Source organism: Haliotis asinina, chromosome 10 (assembly GCF_037392515.1).
Source record: "Haliotis asinina isolate JCU_RB_2024 chromosome 10, JCU_Hal_asi_v2, whole genome shotgun sequence".
Classification (NCBI taxonomy): Eukaryota; Metazoa; Mollusca; class Gastropoda; order Lepetellida; family Haliotidae; genus Haliotis; species Haliotis asinina.
This window is the reverse complement of record NC_090289.1, coordinates 10,085,171-10,106,498: the sequence shown is the minus strand read 5'-3', so window position 1 is coordinate 10,106,498 and position 21,328 is coordinate 10,085,171. Positions and strand designations below refer to the sequence as shown.

The 21,328-nt window shown below is 39.4% G+C and overlaps 1 protein-coding gene across 1 annotated transcript in view; it reads left to right on the top strand.

Moving 5' to 3' along the window:
* The window catches only part of LOC137298930 (uncharacterized), a 69,881-nt gene that overhangs the window by 6,992 nt on the left and 41,561 nt on the right, over positions 1-21,328 (top strand). Inside the window, exons 3-22 of the mRNA XM_067831314.1 lie at positions 3,687-3,842; positions 4,112-4,247; positions 4,856-4,921; positions 5,411-5,485; positions 6,717-6,779; positions 8,012-8,089; positions 9,654-9,722; positions 10,154-10,225; positions 11,108-11,185; positions 13,480-13,551; positions 13,833-13,904; positions 14,338-14,490; positions 14,985-15,062; positions 15,942-16,076; positions 17,074-17,223; positions 17,903-18,049; positions 18,167-18,232; positions 18,710-18,853; positions 20,177-20,320; positions 21,081-21,224. Of these exons, the coding sequence (XP_067687415.1) occupies positions 3,719-3,842; positions 4,112-4,247; positions 4,856-4,921; positions 5,411-5,485; positions 6,717-6,779; positions 8,012-8,089; positions 9,654-9,722; positions 10,154-10,225; positions 11,108-11,185; positions 13,480-13,551; positions 13,833-13,904; positions 14,338-14,490; positions 14,985-15,062; positions 15,942-16,076; positions 17,074-17,223; positions 17,903-18,049; positions 18,167-18,232; positions 18,710-18,853; positions 20,177-20,320; positions 21,081-21,224 (2,066 nt within the window). The 5' untranslated portion in view covers positions 3,687-3,718. The remainder of the gene's footprint in view (positions 1-3,686; positions 3,843-4,111; positions 4,248-4,855; positions 4,922-5,410; positions 5,486-6,716; positions 6,780-8,011; positions 8,090-9,653; positions 9,723-10,153; positions 10,226-11,107; positions 11,186-13,479; positions 13,552-13,832; positions 13,905-14,337; positions 14,491-14,984; positions 15,063-15,941; positions 16,077-17,073; positions 17,224-17,902; positions 18,050-18,166; positions 18,233-18,709; positions 18,854-20,176; positions 20,321-21,080; positions 21,225-21,328) is intronic.

The window sequence follows — 21,328 nt, the reverse complement described above, 5'->3', positions numbered from 1 at the left end:
GGCATATCAAGACTTCTTTGTCAAAAAGTCAAGTGCTTATTGTAAAGTCTGCTTCAAAACATCTGTCATAAGATCCCATTATGTGTAAAACTCCAGCCATAAATATATTTTCATTGGGTATGAAAATACAGCAGAGTCGTAAATACATTTTAACACAAACAATCAGAGATACTCCTGCTGAGAGTACCATTATAACTTATTGTTCAAACAAACAGTATATATTGCTGTTAGCGAAAGACTATACACACTTGATTTAAAATCAGGTGAATTAACGTGATGAGAAACTCTCTTAAACATTACCGTGTGACAAAACGTTTAGCGTCAGTAGGGCGTTTGGTTGCAGGTCACGTGACCTGACAGCACCTAATTATCCAGTATATATACAACCGCAAGATCATGCAAAGAATGCTGGGTTGTGTTTTGTTGATAGGCTACCACACTGCGATGTTATCTAGCACGCTTACATGATATCAGTTCCAGGTACTGGTACCAAATTACATGTACATATAAAGACAGACTGCATTGAGCGAGTGCGAGTTGTTTTTTTTATGTTATATATACTCCCCATTAAAAGTTTAGACTCACCAAAAGCACTAGACTAGCGACGAATCTCAGAAATGAAAATATTTTACTGCAAAATAGTTCATAGTAAAAAAATATAATGCAATGGAGACCTGAGACTTTCTTCATTTTCCAGAAGCTAAGTTGGTCTAGTTTTGCCACATTTTCTAGACGCGCGTGAGCTTTCTTGAATATATTTGCTTCACTCTCTAAAGCACTCTCTATCTTTAATGCTTTCATATATGGTTACATCGAAGATGAATTTCTCCACTAACTTAGGAGCACCAACTGCAGACCTTTTACAGTTGAACTACACGAGGATTATGCATCAAATTGCTGTAAAGCATATGCCGATATCGTGCTACGTTTTATTGTAAAGTTTTGTTAAGAATTCGCTTATTTTCACTGCATTTCATCATTTGTTGTGGCAACAACTTTTTCAACGCCACGAATAAGAGTTACAAGTATTACATCAGTTCATGTACCTTTTAACATTATGGGATAGTTTGCAAAATGTTTCAAAACACTAGTGAGTCTAAACCTTTGATGGGTTGTATATACTGTATGTATGTAATCGCCGCTTTGAGAAATATTTTATTCATGTCACTGCATAACACGGTGATGTGAGTCCGAAATGATGAATGCTTTCATCATTATGGTGAAACAGATGAACACGAATAATCATCGAATCCCGAACAAAGGCCAGTAGCACAGATAAGGGCGGTAACTCTCGAATGTGAATTGCCGGGACTTATAAGACGCCTCTCGCAAATACCACTAGGCTGAACATAAACGAACAGGACACAGACAACAGGAATCGTACAATTATCTTCCTTTTTGTTAAAAACAGATTTCTTCAATTATCAAAATAATTTTATCGCTTTCTAATTTATCATAAAATCTGTTCACAATTGCCAACAGAAATCAAAACACTTGCAAGGACTTATCATATATTATAACGGAGTGTATTTATGATTGGTTTAGAGTGTAAACCACAGTGTTTATTCTCGTTATACCCGGCTCCTATTTCCCCAGAACCCACATGCCGACCCCGTATGAAATATCCTGGTAGCTAACACTAGGATTATATTATCGAAACACGACTATACGGGTCGATGTTAAATCAATTCAACTGATTAAACAGTCTATTGAACACTGCTAACAGGACGACGCAACAGCAATTCAACACCCGTGTGAAACAACCATTGCTTTTATTCAGTTGTTGTGTGATCGGCCTTGATATAATTTCCTGCGATACCTTCATGTCTGCTGTGTCAGATCAAATACTGGAGTCACTGATGTCATGGTCATGTCTAGACACAGTGTCATGCTCACAATGAGCGGCTGATTGGTATTGTTTGTAATAATGTTAAGGACATGATCAACTGCACCTCCACCCCCACAAACAAATAAACAAACAAACAAACAAACAAACATACACGCACTCACACAAGCACGCAAGCAAACAACCAACCAACCAACCAAACAACCAAACAAACATGTATATAACTCAACGTATCAAAAGGAAGCTTAAATTTACAACCGTGTAATACAATCCGAAGGGTGAATGTTGTTTTACGTCCTAAACGTAACGTTTGTCAGTCATACATGTTCAGAAGTTCAGTCAACGGCATTTTCGTCTCTGAAATATCAGAGGAGTGATTTTGTTTTCAAACGGTAACCTTAACGCCGACCTTTAATGTCCAGTGTTGTCATATGCTACTCGAAAGACGTTAAAGCGAACTTTCAAACTTTTAATCTGCCCTTGTATGGTAGAGAAACTATACGGTGATACTAACAAATGGGCCATTCTTTAAGTTTGAACATTTCAATGATAAGCATTATATCATCACAGAGGTATCAAGTGAAAATATGAAAAAGATAAGTGCTTATGGGTAGAACATCAAAGGGCGGCGCCTGTGCACTACCACTGGCAACGACCACCACTGCATCGACGTGTGACGTCGACAACGACTGGACGCTGAAGTAAAGGAGACGGTGGGGTAGCCCAGTGGCTGAAATGTTCGCTTGTCACGCCTCAAATCCTGGTTCGATTACCTAATGGTACAATGTTTCAAACCAATATGTAACCTGCCGGATATTGCTAGAATATTACTAAGAGCGGCATAGAACTACACTCACTCACTAGTCGAAGTAGGCTGGCAGATCCGTGCTAGATCAGACACTGCTCTCAAATCCGGCAGATGAGTTTGAAACCAGACATGGCATCTGTTGTGATTGTCAGCCATGTCACACGGGACACTGTGTTGTAGCACATGACCACAACACTGGTCTGATGAGAGTGAATGAGTGACTGAGTATAGTTTTACGCCGCTTTTACCATTATTCCACCAATATCACGAATGGGGACACCAGAAATGAACTTCACACATTGTACTCACGTGGGGAATCGAACCCAGGTTTTCAGCTTGACGAAGGGCTGTATGACCATTAGACTAACCCAACCGCCCCTCTGGTTAAGACACCCGTGAAAATCCAGGCTAAAATTGGTCTTCAGTAACCCATGCTTCTCGTGCGAAGCAACTAACGGAGTCGTGAGGTCAGACTCGCTGACCTGGATTTGGTCTGGTTTTAACTCGAATATTTACAGTCCGCCACCATATAGCTGGATCCCGGATCTTCGGTGTGACGAGCGTTTTATCCCCTAGGCTCCCCCACCGTCCCCTGGTCTGATGTGAGCGAAAAAAAGTTCAAGAAAAATTAAGATATTCATATCACGATAGTTTCTCTGCCTGTGTTTATTTGTAGGAGACACAACACTGACGTCCAGTTAACAATGTTAGGACTGCACGGTATTAATACCGATTCTCCGGTATCGCATTACGCTTTTTAAAGCATACGTATTGCAATATGTTTATTGTGGACCGGTATGTTTGGCAAAAAACGCGGATAAAGTTTTTGGGTTTATCTTTATGATTTAAATTAAAATACTCATACTTTCATTCACACCAAATGTTTTCCTTCATTGTTAGATGAAACGATGTAATGTAATACTATAATTGTATAAGAAAAGAAAATAGAATGCATGACTATGCAACTTATCTGAAGATTAAACCAAACCGTCGAATTTCAACAACCACGAAATCTTCACCTTTACTTTCCAGACATGAGAGTCCTGGGACTCTAGGGAGCCAACATGGACAGTAAGACCCTCTTGACCATCCTCCTCCTGCCCCTACACACAGTGGTCAGTCAGAACTGGTATGGGCACGACTACTGGAACGACAGGCACGGCGACGAGGGCATCAACTACGCCGCTGGTGAATAGACGACTCTACGTATACTCTCCACTAGACAATCATATAAGTAATAGGTCGCTGTTACCACACTACTGCACTGGAATGAGACTTAGACCAATAGAATTTCTTCAGGTAGTTCCATTGTATTCTCCCTATGGAGCTGAGAATGAAATTTGACTTTGACCACTTGAAATGACAGTGTTTCTTTGTTTATTGTTTAACGCCGCTCTAGGCAACATTCCAGCTCAATGATGGCGGTATGTAAGGTAGTCCTGTTACTGTGTTTCCAGAAAGGTTCTACCTGTGGTCCGACATGCCCAGTGTCCAGGATAATTACTTCCAAGACGCCAACTTCTACACGGAGAAGAAGTGTTCAGGCGGATGTTCATGTGGGAAGGAACTGATTGGCTGCAGCGGTACTGTAGTGTGAGCGTTCTTTGTTCCCGGGCACCTCTGCCTTCGTATGCATGTGAGTGCGCGTGAGAGTGAGAGGGAAGAGAGGACAGAGAGAAAAAGTGAGAGAGAGCATCGAGAGCGATTTCTTTTTCCAGTTTGGGTGTGGGGAGGTGTGTATGAGCGCGATCGCGCGCGTATGTGTGTGTGTTTGTGTGTATGCGAGAGATTTAGAGAGAGGATGAAAGGGGCAGATAGACTGTGTGAGTACGTGTGCGTGCGTGCGTGCGTGCGCTTGTGTATGTGTGTGATTCAATTTCTTATGCGATGAATGGGCTTGTATTCATCTAATCCATTCAAATTAATTGTACTGTAAATCTGACATTGTGACAATTTGACATTTGATAAAAATCGAAAATAACCCAGCACAGGCTCAAGTATTTAGTTATGTCAGTTTACCTGAGAGGAGGTATACCTGAAAGTTGAGAAGAGGAGAAGAGGGAATGACACTGGTGACGATTGTTTTAGGATATTGAAGCACATTATTACTGCGCATATCTTCACGAAAAAGAATACCTTCATTCTTTGATAAATGCTTGTTTGACTTAGGTTAGCATAGAGCTTAAAACTTTTACTTCCAGAGAGGTGAAGGGTCAAAACGTAGAAAGGCTGACGGAGAAATCCTTCCTGACTGGGGTACAAGAAGTGTAAGGATAACTTTTTTTAGCAAATATATCAATTTCTTGTGGTCATTTTGCAAAGCATTATAGCGATAAGCATTCTCTTAGTTACTGTCCTGATATTAGCTCTTATTATTTAACACAGACCCATCCGCCCATCCATCCATCCACCCATCTATCCATCAACACATACATCCATCATCAGTCCATCCATGTACCCACACACACATCCATCCATCCTCTCATTCACACATCCATCAATCCATTCACACATCCATCCAGTTTTCCATGCAACCATCCTTCCATCCACACACCATCCATCCATCAATCCATCCACACACCGATCCATCCATCCATCCATCCATTCTCACACATACATACATCTATCAAAGCGAAGATATTTTTCTACTGCATTTTGCCAGAACGCATTTCAAGATTACAAATAATAGTCATTTCATCTAAAATGTAATCTATGACATACTTTGCCCCATCTAACGAGACAACTGTTTCTTTCAGACATCTCATCGACATGCCGAATTTGGTGGATGTGGAAAACATAACATTCTACAAGACAACAAACCTGAGGCTGTTGTATGTATACCTGTAGATGTTACAGACTGTAACTAATCTTAATAAATTAGTTAATCTTAGGTATGGTATTTATATTGCTCAAATAATCTGATTTATCACTGTATCACGTACAAGGGTCCATGCCATGAACTAAATCGGTACACATTGGTATCACAATCCAAACACCGTCGAAATGATGTCACTTTTAGAAAAACGTTTTGTCTAAAAAGACGTATGGCATTTGTAGAAACAGATAACGCAGCAAAAATAGACAGGGATCCGAAGTGAAAATCTGAACCCGAGAAATCTCGACTTAAGTAATTTTGAGATTTTGCTTTACAGAAAAGAACGGAAAACTAGGTGATTCAATGAATGTTAGCGAACAGACTCCGTTATTTACTGGCGTATTCATGCGTGCGGCTTAAAACAGAGTATTTTTTCATGGGCTCTGCTCACTGCAGTCTGATGCTCGATGGACTATTGCCAAAGATTCCAAGTATTTTGAGATATCAATTTCCGATGATAAAATGAATGATCTGTTAAAGATCAAGATGCACAACATTTGGAGCTATGGCTGTAGTCGTTTATTTATTGTGTTCATACGTGAACCTAAAGTTACCTTTGTTAATGAAAACAGAACGTTAACCTGCTATGATTATACAAATGATGCCTGTCAACCTTTGTGACAATTTCCGTAATGCCATATATAACTATGCATGACCATATATCATATATACCATTCCAGACAGCTATATCTGACTATATATCATATATACCATTCCAGACAGCTATATCTGACTATATATCATATATACCATTCCAGGCAGATATATCTGACTATATATCATATATACCATTCCAGGCAGATATATCTGACTATATATCATATATACCATTCCAGGCAGATATATCTGACTATATATCATATATACCATTCCAGGCAGATATATCTGACTATATATCATATATACCATTCCAGACAGCTATATCTGACTATATATCATATATACCATTCCAGGCAGATATATCTGACTATATATCATATATACCATTCCAGGCAGATATATCTGACTATATATCATATATACCATTCCAGGCAGATATATCTGACTATATATCATATATACCATTCCAGACAGCTATATCTGACTATATATCATATATACCATTCCAGACAGCTATATCTGACTATATATCATATATACCATTCCAGACAGCTATATCTGACTATATATCATATATACCATTCCAGGCAGATATATGGCACCGGTATCAGATTAGTTCCTGATATTAGCAAGACATCCATGCAGGAACTGTGAGTATGATACCACCTTTTAATCCCGATTTCCAGCTATTGCTATTTATTTGTGTACAATATGTAAAGCCTTGGAAGTTGAAGATGAGACTCGTGTCATTTTTAAATGTGAATATTACGAATGTTGGCGTGAAAAATATTTCCTACAACTTTGAAAAGTGTATAGAGGTCCATTAACGTTAGAATCAATCTTCAAATCAAGAAACAGTCAGGTAATTGTTTTCACTGTTATTAATTTTGCATAATGTATTCCAAACAAGATCGTGACCCAGTTGACCACTGTACATCGGTTACATAGCTGTAAAACTGTATTATTGACCACTAGGCCGACATTACGCGAGTAACCTGTCTGTCTGTCTGTCTGTCTTGGCCATAACTTGTGGCTGTTAATAGAGCGGCTATTGACCAAACATGAAATAGACTGTGCAAATATGACCCGAAAGAATACTGTTTCATTGAATTCCTTTCCATCAATTTTGTAATGTTGCAAATATATTTGCCATGCTGTGCCATGCTACCCCGTATTGTGGATTCGACCCGTACGAATTCCCGGACTCTCTGATTATGTTTTAAAGTAGGTCACAGCACCATACCCACGTTCTTAGAGATATAACATATTAATTTTACGAATGTGTGTCCCGATCCACAAAGTGTTCGTAGCGCAACGACATTCGTAGGCCTATGATAAACTATACAGTTACGGTAATACGAACGCCTTGTGGATCGGCAAACTAGGGTGTCGATCGACAAAGCGTTCGTAAAGTTAAGACATATCGTAACTCTATAGTTTACCAAAGGCTTACGAATGGCATAGTGCTGCGAACGCTTTGTGAAACGGTACCCAGTCTCACAATAAACAAAAGGTTCGTAGCGCTTACATTCGTAAGTCTGTAATAAACTATACAGTTGCGAGAGGTCGTAACGATAGGAACGCTTTGTGGATAGGGACCCTGATTTTTTTTTTCCAAATCCACGAACGTTCGTATCGCTACGACATTCTTAAGCAAATGCATTACTATATAGTTACGATAGGTCGGAACGTACGGAAGCTTCGTACGAACGAAACTCACGCCTGATGTTACATTAACGTTATGTTATAACACTCACACAAGGACTTTTGTTACGGCAGATATTGGATCCGTGGCTTAAAGTGATCAAAATAGTCACCTATAAAATACCTACGCGAATCGAATTCGAGGTGATTTGTTTTAAACATTATCTTCATGTTCCAGGTATTTGGTCAATAATAAAATCAGATTTTTTCCTCACAACTACACAAAACAAACGTTGCCGACTCAGTTGCAGAAAGTGTAAGTATGTTATTAATATATTTAATTTGTTTTGAAATTAATTGATTTAATCTCCCAAATAATTTAAGTGTTTGGTTAATTGCGCCAAGAATAATTCAGTTTCATGACAATCTGAAAACAGTGGATCTGGATCAGATAATCGAGTGATTATTAGTGTACGTGCTTGCAGACACAGTGTCAACTGCACCCGGAGGCAGTATATAACATATAAAGTAACATTGTTGCTATTACAGTATGGTTCAAAATTATTGAGAATAGCTAAAGCATTTCATATTATTAAACGAGAACAAATCAGATAAAATTGAATGTATTGTGAAAGTGAACTGACCTTTTCATGTTGTGTAGGTAACAATTTGATATTTTATCAAGTCTCCTTGAGCTTCACGGCACAGTCTAAGACGGGTAGGCATACTTCCTATCAGAGAGGTTAGTGTCTCGTGAGTTATGCTGTCCCAGTATCGGACCACTTCTCTCTTCAGGTCTTCAATTTTTGTCAACCCCTTTTGATTCACACATTCCTTCATCATCCCCCAAATGTTCTCAATGGGATTTAAGTCAGGGCTATATGCAGGAAATGGTAATGCAGTCACATTTTCCCCCTGAATCCACTGCTTGGCATGTTTTGCGGTGTGTTTAGGATCATTATCTTGCTGCAAAATCCAGTCATTTCCATAAAACACATGTGCACTTGGAAGGAGAAAATTATCTAATATGTTAGTGTAGCGTTGACTTGTCAGATTTCCCTCAAACACACACAGCGGGGTCGTTCCTAATAAGGATATCCCTCCCCATACATGAAACTTTGGGCTGTATTTAGGTCGTCGATACAACGGTGCTGACGCAGACTTTGTCCATATTTTCACATTATTGGGATATACCCATATTGAGCTTTCATCAGTAAAAATCACATTTTCCCAGTCAAAGTTTTCATGTGCCAAACACCACTCAACACGCCTGTCTTTATGTTCTTGTTTCATGAGAGGAGAAGGAATTCCAGTCTTTTTCTCCCATCCAAGATCAATCAAATTTCTTCTAACTGTAGATTTTGATACAACTGTTGATCCCCTTTCTATCATTTCATACCTGATGTTTGAGATGCTTGCCCTTTGCTTTTTAGACGCTAAAATTCCCAGCCGGACGCGATCTGAGAAGTCCAATTTTCTGGGTCTCCCTGCTCCTTTCTGGTGCCCCAAATCCTTTCCCTCTTTAAAATTCTTCCTAATCCTATACACAGTAGAAAGAGGAGTTCCTGTTCTCTCTGCCAATGTATTTACATCATCAATTCCTTGATTACACAACTCAAAAATCAACCTTCTTTTATCTTCAGCAGACATTGTTGACAGTGCTGATGAAAATGACGTCTGCTACAAATTCAGGGGAGGTAACTCTAATTGTACTATACTCAGTAGGCCAAGATGAGTTACCTCCCTTATACCATTACTTAGTTTTAAGTGTCAGTGAATCAGTTGAGGTGTTAGGATAGCTCAAAGTAAGAAGAAAAATTCTCAATAATTATGAACCAGACTATATATCTCCCTTTCTTCATTGTCATTCTGTATTCCAGGTCGCTTATAGGTAACGAGATCGAATGGTTCCCGGACGAGTTTGTGAAAAACACCAATATCGAAGTATTGTAAGTATCTCGATTTAAATGAAGCATTATTTACCTAAACCGTTGTTTCACAAAAGATATGTTTCTTTCTTCAACGCGAGGGGGGTCTGTAAGACAATCTGTTTTGATCTGCCGGAGAGATACGTCGTCAGTTAGGCTTAAATGATCAGCTATCATTTCGTAAGTGTGCGAAGTGTGTAGCTACGAACAGTAATAATGTATGATTCAAACTTAACCTTTGGCAGAAGTATTTTAATTATCAGCTGATTATTTCAGAAGTAAACTTTGAGGTTTGATTAATGTCGGATCATAGTAAGAAAATCACCATACAGTCTATTTTACCTATAACTAATTTAAGGATGATTTTAATCTTAAATAATCTCTTGAATCCAAGTATGGAAAGTTCTGTCTTGTTCTAAAAGACATTAGTATGAGTTCAATAAATATTTCAGAGCCCTCAGTAGAAACAAGATTCGTCAGTTCCCGGGAAGTGGATTGGCACAAATGCCATACTTATGGTTTCTGTAAGTATTAATTATGAATCCGAGACCATTCTCTACACGTCCTCTAATAATGAGTTAGTTATTATGCCCCAAAACCCTACCCTAAAGTTTGCTAAATACGATAAGGTCCGTAGAATATCCGTGGCTAGAACTGGTCTTCAGTAACCCATGCTTGTCATGAGAGGCGACTAACGGGACCAGGTGGTCAGATTTCACTGACTTGGTAGACAGTTGTCACTGTATCCCAGTTCTACTACGGACCTCCGGACCAAATTACGGTGTGTGTGTGTGCGTGCGTGCGTGCGCGTGTGCGCGTGTATGCACGTGTCTGTGTGTGTTGTTTAACGTCGCTCTCAGCAATATCCTAGCCGTGTGGCGGATGTGGATGTTTACAGGTATTAGACGATGAAACTGCATAAAACCTCTTTTGGGATCAAACAAACAAATCAACTATGTACACCCAGTTCTGTACAATCGGAGGGCAGATATTAGGCAATGAGATCCATGTTAGGAAAATAAGATTCGGATTAAGAAAAATGGATTAACCATATATCGATACAACCAGTTAATTAACTACTTTGACGATATTGATCCTGAAGGGTCGAAGTTACAGTATCACCAGTAAAAGTCTCATCACTGGTGTAAGACAAATGAACTCATCTCACATAAGATACTCGACTATTTAACAAATTTAAATAACTATATACGTGACTGATATGGCGAAACATATTTTATTTCATGTGTTTATTTTCTGGATGGACAGAAAATATTACTGCATCCATTTACGCTCAATGTCTGATTCAAGAACTCTCGTAGCCTAAAATATATGAATAAGATTCATGAAATACCAGCGGTTTCATTCAAGAACATTTATGTGCGTTTACTATATTTTCTTCCAAACAGATCTATGAACGAAAATGAGCTGGAAGTTGTCTCCAGACAACATCTCACGAATCTGCAGAACTCGCCGTTGAGACATTTGTAAGTACAGCTGTCCTTGGTTCAGTGTAAGAGGTCAGCTGTTTGCCTGGTGAACCCAGGTAACAGCTAGTGTATGATGAGATACGCCAGGAAAGAGAGAACTGGTTTATAAGGTCTGTTGTTTCTCTCAGGCGTGTTTTAAAGGTCACAAACAACCAAAAATCGAACATAATTAAAACTCAGTTATCACTTATTCATGACATATAATGTACATTGCGGCTTGTAAAAAACAAATAAACAAAATTATAAACGTACAATCGCGATTCAAAAGTGCAATATCCTGTACTTGGGCTTACTTCCCTCGAAACGAAGCCCAGTCATAGCGGGTGCACTCAAGTGTAACGACGGCTTCCGATTGGCTGGTTCATTTGCTGATAAGCTGAGGGCTCATTGTGTGTACAGAAAGATGATCTATTTGATGGGTATTTGAGAAGTATGGCGAGTCACAAGAATGTAAGATTCTTTATGGATAAAAACTTCTTTTATTGTACGCGATGCTTCGTTTCAGTATGGATTCATATACTGTTGTCAAACAAAATCGTATACACAAGAAGACGCTGTTATCCATAAAGAATGTATATAGACATGTTGGGTTTCGTAAATACATGTTCTCTGAATTTGCGTTAGATCCAATCAAAAATCATCTCAGTAGAGATGGTGAACTACCGCGTTGCTGGAAACTGTCATTCTTCCAAGTACAAAGCAGGACTTGAACTAACAAGAGTTTGCACCAGGTCCGTAAGATCCAGTCATCTGAGAAAAATGGATAGAGTTGTTTGCAACCCACAGACAAAAACATATCCTGTGTATCACACCTGCCTAATTACATAATGTGGCAGAGACAGGACTCGGGTGTGCGAGTCATAAATCAGTTTATTTTGTTTATGTCGTATAGCCAGAGAGGAGTTATGTTCAAATTGCATGACATAACGTAATGATTAAGCAGACATATAGGTGTGAATAAACCGGACATTGAGCTTTCTCTGTGCCAGAGACTGCTTCCCACAATCAACAAGTTTTTTTTATGTAGCGAGTAGATTGTCTACTTGTTTGTGTACACAACCAAGATTGACTACTGCTCACGACCTCATACTCCGGGCATGCATCATGTTTTCTAGCTCCGCGACCCTATTCACTGCGCATGCGTTATGGGTGGAGCGCAGCACAGCTGTTGAAACCACTTTTTCCCCAGCGTTGCGGAAAATTTAGCCAATCGTTTGAACTCCGATTTCACGGGCTTTTTTCGTCTCGTTTTTTTTTTCAACTTTTTAAGTTAAATTAGCATTTTTGATGATTTGTTTCGGTAAGTGCATACCGAAAGGTATCAGAATCTGCAAAATTGTGTTGCATGTGACCTTTAAGAATGCTTATCATGCATGTCGGTTGTGTTACTACCAACAAATAAAGAAACTAAGATTCCAACCTATAAGTTTCTGAGGTGCTCAAGGGATTCACTGGTGCACACATGTTACTTTGTACTAGACAACAAACTTCATGCATAGTTTGTATTGTATGCTGTTGGTTTTGCTTTTTAACACAGAATCAGCAATATTCCACCTGTATGGCGGCGGTCTGTAAAGAAACAAGTCTGACATAGACAATCCAGTGATCAATAACATGAGCATCGATCCAATCCGGATCTTCGCTGGTTTGATACCTTTTAAAATATGAGGTAGTGCATCTGTCTTGGTAATTAGATTCTAGCCCCGGTCTTCACGGTGGCATAGTAGACTGCAATCTTCATGTGAATGTTTACGATATTTTATATATGTTTACGATATGAATCAAAAGTATCATATAATGCAAAGGGTTAACTGTGACATTTTTCAGATCTGACGCAAGTATACCGCTTGCGATTGATGCCCCATGTAATGTAGAGTGACATACGTTTTGCAGCTAAATCTGTTACAGAAACACCTAGATATATCTATTATTTTTGAAAAAGTTCAGCAAGTACTCTTTGTAGTGACACATTGATCAAATTAAATATAGTATAGTTTTTAATATATAGTTTTACCATCCCTTCACATAAAACGAGAAAACCGTATCCACAGCAACAATCAATCAGGCAAAAGCACTGTACTATTCCGTCGACATCTAAGTATGTATTTCAATGTTAATTACACCGTTATATCGGACTCTGATGTGTCGAATTTAAGGTTGTTTCAAAGGAAAGGCTTCTTCATGCATATCGTCATCAATCTGCAATTGTCTCGAACATCGGGTAGCTGGAAGAATTTACTTAGGCTCCTTTAACCTCCATACAATACTGTTTGACCAAAATATATTTCCAGGAACCTGAGTAACAACGCTATATGGTATATAGAACCTGGAGCCCTGTCACTCCTCACCAGTCTGCAGATTCTGTGAGTATTCCAGTCGTCTCCCCACACAGCACAAATACATGTACCTCGGAAAATAAAATAACTGTCACCGTAATCAGTTCCAACGCACTGTACAGTTTTCTTAATACTGGCGCATTTGAAGCCCTTGATGTAAGACTATAACGATTAAAATCCTCCTTGGGTGGACAACCATCTACTTCGTTTATTTATGCATACTATTTTGCAGACTGCATACATTTTAGAATGTAGTGGACATTTTCTTTGTCATGGGAGATATGATTCATAAGTTCTTTCTGTTTCAGAGAGTTACATGCAAATTCTTTTTCTGAGATTCATGAGGGAACTTTCAACAATTTGCCGGAACTGGTCCATCTGTGAGTATTCCAGACATTGACCTTTAAATGACAGGTTGTTCGACTGTATGGTTTGTAATAATTTAGCACACTATTACTACTGTTTTCATGACAATGTGGATAATCTAGACGTTTCTTGTGATGAGTATTCGTAGACACATTCCTTGGAATGTTCTTCAGATACTCGACAAAGTACTTCTTCCTACAGGAAATCCCTTTGTTTGTTTAGGTTGCCTGTTGATTATGAACCCTTTCAGGCTCACACGAATAAACATGTCAGTATTCGGTGGCTCACTCTAGTATTTTTGAAGGGTAGAAATTGTATTCTTCTGAGAAAATGTTATCAGTTCTTTTGTAATGATGGTATTACTGATGATATTGATGCTGTTGTTGTTGTTGTTGTTGTTGTTGTTGATGATGATGATGATGATGATGATGATGATGATTTATCCAGTGACTTAGTGAAGAACAAGATCGAAGTGTTGACGGCACGGAGCATCACAAATCTCCCAAAGATCGTCACAATCCGTGTCCATAGCCAGGACCCTCCCTTGAACAACATACAGTTCAACGCTTTCAGCAACATTCACGATACTCTGGAAAAGCTGTGAGAACAAATCTCTTTACAACAATAAACTACAATCGTGAAAGTACATGCCTGAATATTTCACTCGATTGAAAGTCCAAAGTTGTGCAGGTTGTATAAATCATTTCCCATGACCAACGAGCTGTATAGTGCTATAGTAACTAGGGAAATAATGAGGTTTCTAAACACGAGGTCATCGTGAATTTGCGCTGTAAAGGGGCGTTACTCTCTACATCGACAGAAACTGCACTGCCTTCCTTCACTGGTGGACAAGCTGAGATCTGATTGAGCGTACTGTTATCATTACAGGAGACAAAATAGAAATTGTTGCATGTACCAGCGGTTGAACACGTTTACCACGTTGAACACGTATAACAAATTTCTGTTTTCAGTACACACTTTTAATCAAGACGGATTAGTGGTGAATAGTTCTTTAGGATTATTAATCTGTCCAGGTTTTGTTTTGGTGTTTGGGCCTTTCTAGAATTGTGATCACTCTTTAATTTCTATTTCAGCTGGATCAGTGATAACGCATTGCCGACATTTCCCCATCCGGCGTTATCGGCAGATACGTATGCATCGATAGAAGAAATGTGAGTATAATTATCCAGTCGTTGAGGGAAAAGAAACTACGAAAGTTAATGTTGTTGATTTTTGCTACCACACGTCATTAGTATTAGGGAGATTACCAAATATAATAAAATAAGTCATCCTCGACATCTCCAGGGTATACGTTCCGATAAATCTCCACTATACCCTGAATACATCTACGACTCAACCCGATATATTTATTACCCCCCTTGACTGGCTTTTTATCCAATCAGGTATTTACGCTGGGAAGTTGAGCGAACCAATCACAACTCACTTTCGCTTTTTAAATTATCTAACCGATTAAACCTGGCAACACAAATCATGCAGAGGTTCTCTGAAAGAGGTAGGAGTTCTTGCATGTATTTTTTTTCACATTTCGGACCTATCAATTTGTCAGTGTGATTTCCCCAAAGTCGGAATTGTACTGGGAACAAACCTTCACAGCTGTGACCGCTATCTTTGTTGACACCGGCAAGCTCGGTTGTATCAGCGGTTTAGCTGATTGGCTACTGTGAAAATGCGTAGCCAGCAAAGGGAGGTAATGAAATTATTGGACCGACCAAGGGTATAGTGGAGATTTATCGTAGCGTATACCCTGAACATATCGAGAATGAGAATAAATACACTTATATGATTTCTCTTCCAACATGTAGCACATTAACCATGGAATCGAGCATATGAAAGATCATGTATTTGGTGAAATACATATTCGGTTAATATTTATTATTATTAAGAATAATCATTATACCATGAACATGGTGAAAAGAAATGGCGCTATCAAATTTCAAATACGAACAAGAAACATTACGAATTTTTAACCTCTTTATCCAAAACAGTCTCAATTGTTAACGTTTTATTGAGTTTGTGTTGTCTTTTTCCAGTTATGCTGACAGTAACAAAATAAAAAGCCCCACAGAATACAGCCCTGACGACTTCCCCAAGAGCATGCTAAATACAGCTCTGCAACGAGCCGCAGCGCATGTTCCCTTCAAATCTCTGTCCAACTTGAAGAAGCTGTAAGTTTCCCAATATTAGGCATTCATGACTCCCCGGCTTGGTTGACACGTCATCCTATTGCATTTGAGCAGCTTGATGCTCATGCTGTTGATCACTGGGTTTCATGGTCCAGACTCGATTATTTACAGACCGCGGCCATATAGCTGGAGTATTGCTGTGTGCGAGTCTGACCACCCGATCCCAATTCCCAGGAATGGGTTCCGGGGACATGCCCCCCACCCCAGCCCTCCTGGATTTGTTTAAAAATAAATGCTCTCAGATGCAATTTCCTGCTTTCTGAACGTAAAATAACTCCATTTACGTAATCTCCACTTTTGCATAAAATATTATGTTTTCCTGCTACATTTGACCATTATTTTCATGTTTTTCGAAAAAAAAAAACTTATTCAAGATTGTAACATCAGTACATAATGCTCTGAATCTAAATTCAATATGTTTAGATATATCTGTATATATGCAAACTAACAGTTTTGCTCAATTTAAGTACTGGCATACAGTAATGTATTTATTCAGTTGACAGTCCAAAAATTGCATGTGGAATTTACATCACCTACATGATATCTTGATGTTTGTTGAATATTTTGGAGTCATGTGTATTGAATGCAATCCTTTTTTCCTAATTAAGTCTTTTATTCGTTAATTATCATAAGGTACTGCACAACATGCCTCCAGTTTCTGGGTTCCGGGTAGACTATGTCATTACCCTGGGTTACTTATTTTATTTATCAATGGTTGTTGTAATCATATGTAATTATGTGTATAATTGGGGTACTCATCATCTGTCAGATGGATTGTGGCAATCTTACGTCATCAAATGAAGTGTGGATTTCAGTGCTGTCGTGAAGTTATATGACACCTCAGCTGCCCCTCCAACCTGGGCTCAATACGGCCCTTGTTACTGAATATCAGTTTTAAGCCGGACCTTCACCGGTCGCCTCTAGGATGTTTTATGTCGAGCAGAAACAAATAATCCATATTAACACGTTGGCATTGCAGACATCTTGGAACCAACTCCATCGACTTCATTCAAGCTGGCTATTTCTGTAACGCCAAAAATCTTGTATATCTCTACATGAACAACAACGGCCTCAAAGACAGCAGCATCCCCGATGACGCCTTCTCCTGCATGGGGCAGCTGGTTGAACTGTGAGTGAGGAGGCGGTGGAATGTACCATGATTCCTTGATAACTGCGTATTACATTTTACGGGCGCTTCTATATGTAACCAATAACGATCAATCGCCATAACTTTGCGATGTATACACCTGTATAACAAGCGGAAGCCAGGAACCTGATCCACAAAGCATTCGTAATGTTACAACCTGTTGACATTGTACGAGCGCCGCAACGAACAAACGATCACCACAACGATGTATACACCCCTGTAACAAGTGTTGTCACAACCCCTAGTGTACAGTACACAACCTTGTGCACTTAAAAGAACCCACGAAACCGTTGGTATATGACCAGATGGTGGCCACATGAACACGTGCATACACCTAGTTGCGGGTACTGCAACGTGCAGTAAACTTGGACAAAGTGCTGTGACTATGTGTCCCAGTCCACCCAGCTGTCAATTGGGTACCTCGTTAGGATGAGAGAGCTACAATAAACTCGGTGCGCCTAGTGGCAGCAAGAGTTGTATACTCCCCAGGGAGTTGAGATTGAAGTAAGTAAGTAAGTGTCCAATCGACAGTGCGTTTGTAATTCTACGTCTTTTGCCAGCCCATGCTAACCTATGCAGTTACCATAGTTTGTACGGACGTTTTGTGGATTGGGTACCAGGGATTGAACACAGTGGTGTTAAAAAATATATTTCTGTTCAGATACCTTCATTACAACTTGCTGACCTACGTTCCGAAAGCAGTGACCAGTGACATATTGACCAAACTTACGCTTCTCAGACTGTCCAACAACAACATCACCCACGTGGCAGCAGGAACGTTCACGAACCTGATGGCGTTACAGTTGCTGTGAGTTTGTTTGTCTTTAACCCGGTATCCTCCCTAGATGATAAGTACGACATACCTCGTTAAATACTAATGTTGTTTGTAATACATATCTACACAAGACTTTATGTTGTTTTACAGATATCTTGAAAACAACAACATAGTTGTTGTAGAAAACAACTCATTTCCAAACAGCATACGCTCACTGTGAGTATTTATTTGTCTAGAAGTATTGAAAAGTTGTGCTTCATGTCGTCTAGCACATTCCTGTCTACTCCCATCTGCAACTAGCACCCCCTCTTGATTCTTCATTCTTTACCCGGTGTCAAGTCCCTCTTCTACCAATATTTCCTGACACCCCTACTTAGAAAATGCCTGTACGTTCTCTCCAGGCGCTTTCCCTCTTCACAACCAATGCTTCGATTAGGTCACCTGTCGATTTTATGTATAAATTGATCACTGGATTGTGTGGTCCACAGACCGCCAGTATAAGTGCGGCCGTAACCAACCAACCAATTTGGGTATGAGATCCCTCTTGGCAACTGTTTCCAAGTCTTTGATTTTAATTGTTGGGTCGCCATTCTGAAAGGTGATGATTAAATATCGAAGAATCACGTTTATGGGCAAACACGAAGTTGATTTTATCGGGTAAGTTTGGTAACATAGAAACAATCTTTCTGTCAGCGTTCTTCAGGCTAACAACTTCCGATTCACCAACGAGAACCCTTTCTCCTACTTGACCAACATGGAGCAGTTACTGCTGGGGTACAACAGCATCGTGGACATCCCCGACACCGCCTTCAGAGGCTGCACCGCCCTCACAATGCTGTAAGTACTCGAGGTGGAACGTCCAAAAAAAGAGAGCAAACACTTTTGTTACGGTTAAAAATTTGTCGTGACAAAATATGTAAGAAACCCCCTGTGAACCAACAAAACAGAACAAAAACAAGTATAAAAACAAGAGCATGTTATACAAAGTCACAACTCAATTTCACAATACCGATTTCAAATACAATACAAGTGAGACAAAATATAAGATAATGGGTCACGAAATATAATATAGCAAACTCACCAAAGTCTTAGTGAACAGTTATGCAGAATGTAACACAGCGAGCGGTCTGACGGCAGCTATGAAGATGAAGCGTTGGCAGTGATTGACGATGATACTCCAGTGAATATGAATGTGCGTCCCCCCTCAACACGGCAACCAGCATTTGTATATTATATTCCGTCATTTCCCGAAAGTTCGGGCACATACGACCATCGCCAGCACTGTAGAAATCTCTAGCAGTCTCCCGGAAGTAGCACATAGAAAACCAAGGCCAGATAATTTCCGGACAGCCTGCTACCAAAATCTTAAAAATGCTGACCATCTATTATACGAAATGTGATCCATCATAATTATTATTCAAAACACTAAACGTTGTGACCCAATAATAATTATTACTTAATTAATAACAAAAATGTACAGAAAATACACACTCGTAACACTTTGTTATTGATGACGTACAGTACAGTTGTTGTCAAAGTGACAAATGTATATGATCTATAAAGACTTATGGAGCATGGCAGCCTTTGTTTGTGAATCTTTGAACTACTCCGTATCCATAAGATAATCCTGAATTGGTTGACAGTTGGCTCAATTTTTTGAAATATGAATACATTATTTTAGCCAATCTAGAATATTACCAAAATAGAAAAAAGTGGATGACTGTGAGATCCACAGTCACAACCAGACTAACCTTGATTGCTATAACCGTTTTATTGGATCTGGTACTGTTGGTCAACCACGGTTGCTTCTTGTGTAGGGGCAGTGAGGTAGCCTAATGGTTAAAGCGTCCGCTCGTCACGGTCAAGACCCAGGTTTGATTCACCACATTTGGTACAAAGTCTGAAGCCCATTTCTGGTGTCCCCTGCCGTGATATTTCTGAAAGATTGCTAAATGCGGCGTACAACCATATTCACTCACCACTTCTTGTATAAGTGGGGTATTCCCTGTTGTATGTTATGTTTAGCCTCCGTGATAGAACTTGTAAGATTTGGCAAATATAGATGGTTTGAGGAATCGTTTTATGATTGTCATTCTTTGAGATATTTTTTTGCTATATTTTATGTCCCGAAAACTGTTGACGTGTCTATGCGTCTTTCAGGGACCTGCATTACAACAAGCTGGAGAGAATTCAGAGAGGTCTTCTGTCCGACTGTCCACTGACTGTCCGTCTCTTGCTCCATAATAACAACATCAGATACGTGGAAGATGGTACCCTGAGCCACATCACAAACACTGTACTTTTGTATGTCCATTTTCCAAACTCCTTGTCCACATGACTATCACATAAAGAACACAACCCAGCTGTGGTGTTACCTTGTGTTACCGTTTGCATGTTCCAATCGGATACCATGTGCTTTTCTGTTCATATGAAAGCATGGACCTGATATATTTTAAGTTTTAAAAAATGTTCATAATATGTGGCGCGATATGATCCAATATGATAAATATTCAACATCCCTACTCCATTGCTTGACGAGACTGCTCTCGTTCGTCTCTCTGAAGATCTGGGTTCGATTTGTGAAAGGTCCATTTCATATCACTGCAAGTTTGCTGAAGGTCGAGCAAAACCACACTCAATTATTCATTGTATTACGTTGGTAGAAGAATGTAATGAGTCGACTCGAATACTGGATCAGTATTTATCATCGTACTGGCCATTTTTGAAACATGGTATTAAAAGTCTTTAGGATACATAATTGATAATGTTTAAAATATATTACTTTAGTCCTCTCGGTACTCATCACTGATCGATCAACACGTAGATGATTTCTAAAGAAGATGCACTCATTTATTTAATACTCAGATGTGCCAAAACGTTTTAAGGCGATTTCGCAGTATTCTGGGTTCGAGACGAAAATAAGCGAGCTTGCGGTTTTATGCCTCTTTTGGTAATAGTCCATCAACTGACAGCAGAAGCGCGCGTTGTATACACCAGTGATTCTCAAGAACTAAAGCAGTGTTAAATATGATAGTGTTTAGTATTTGTGTTTGGTTGGTTCCAGACATCTCCATAATAACCGACTGACGGAGTTACCTAATGGCGGAGACTTCAACAACCTGGAGGTGAACGAACTCTTCCTTCATAACAATCGCATCACTGAGGTCCGACCTGGGACCTTTACAAATCTGACATGCAATGTTAAACTGTGAGTATATCCATATACATCTTCTTCGTTCCTCCTCCTCACGACTGTTATCATCATCATCACCACCACCACCACCACCACCACCATCAGCAGCAGCAGCAGCA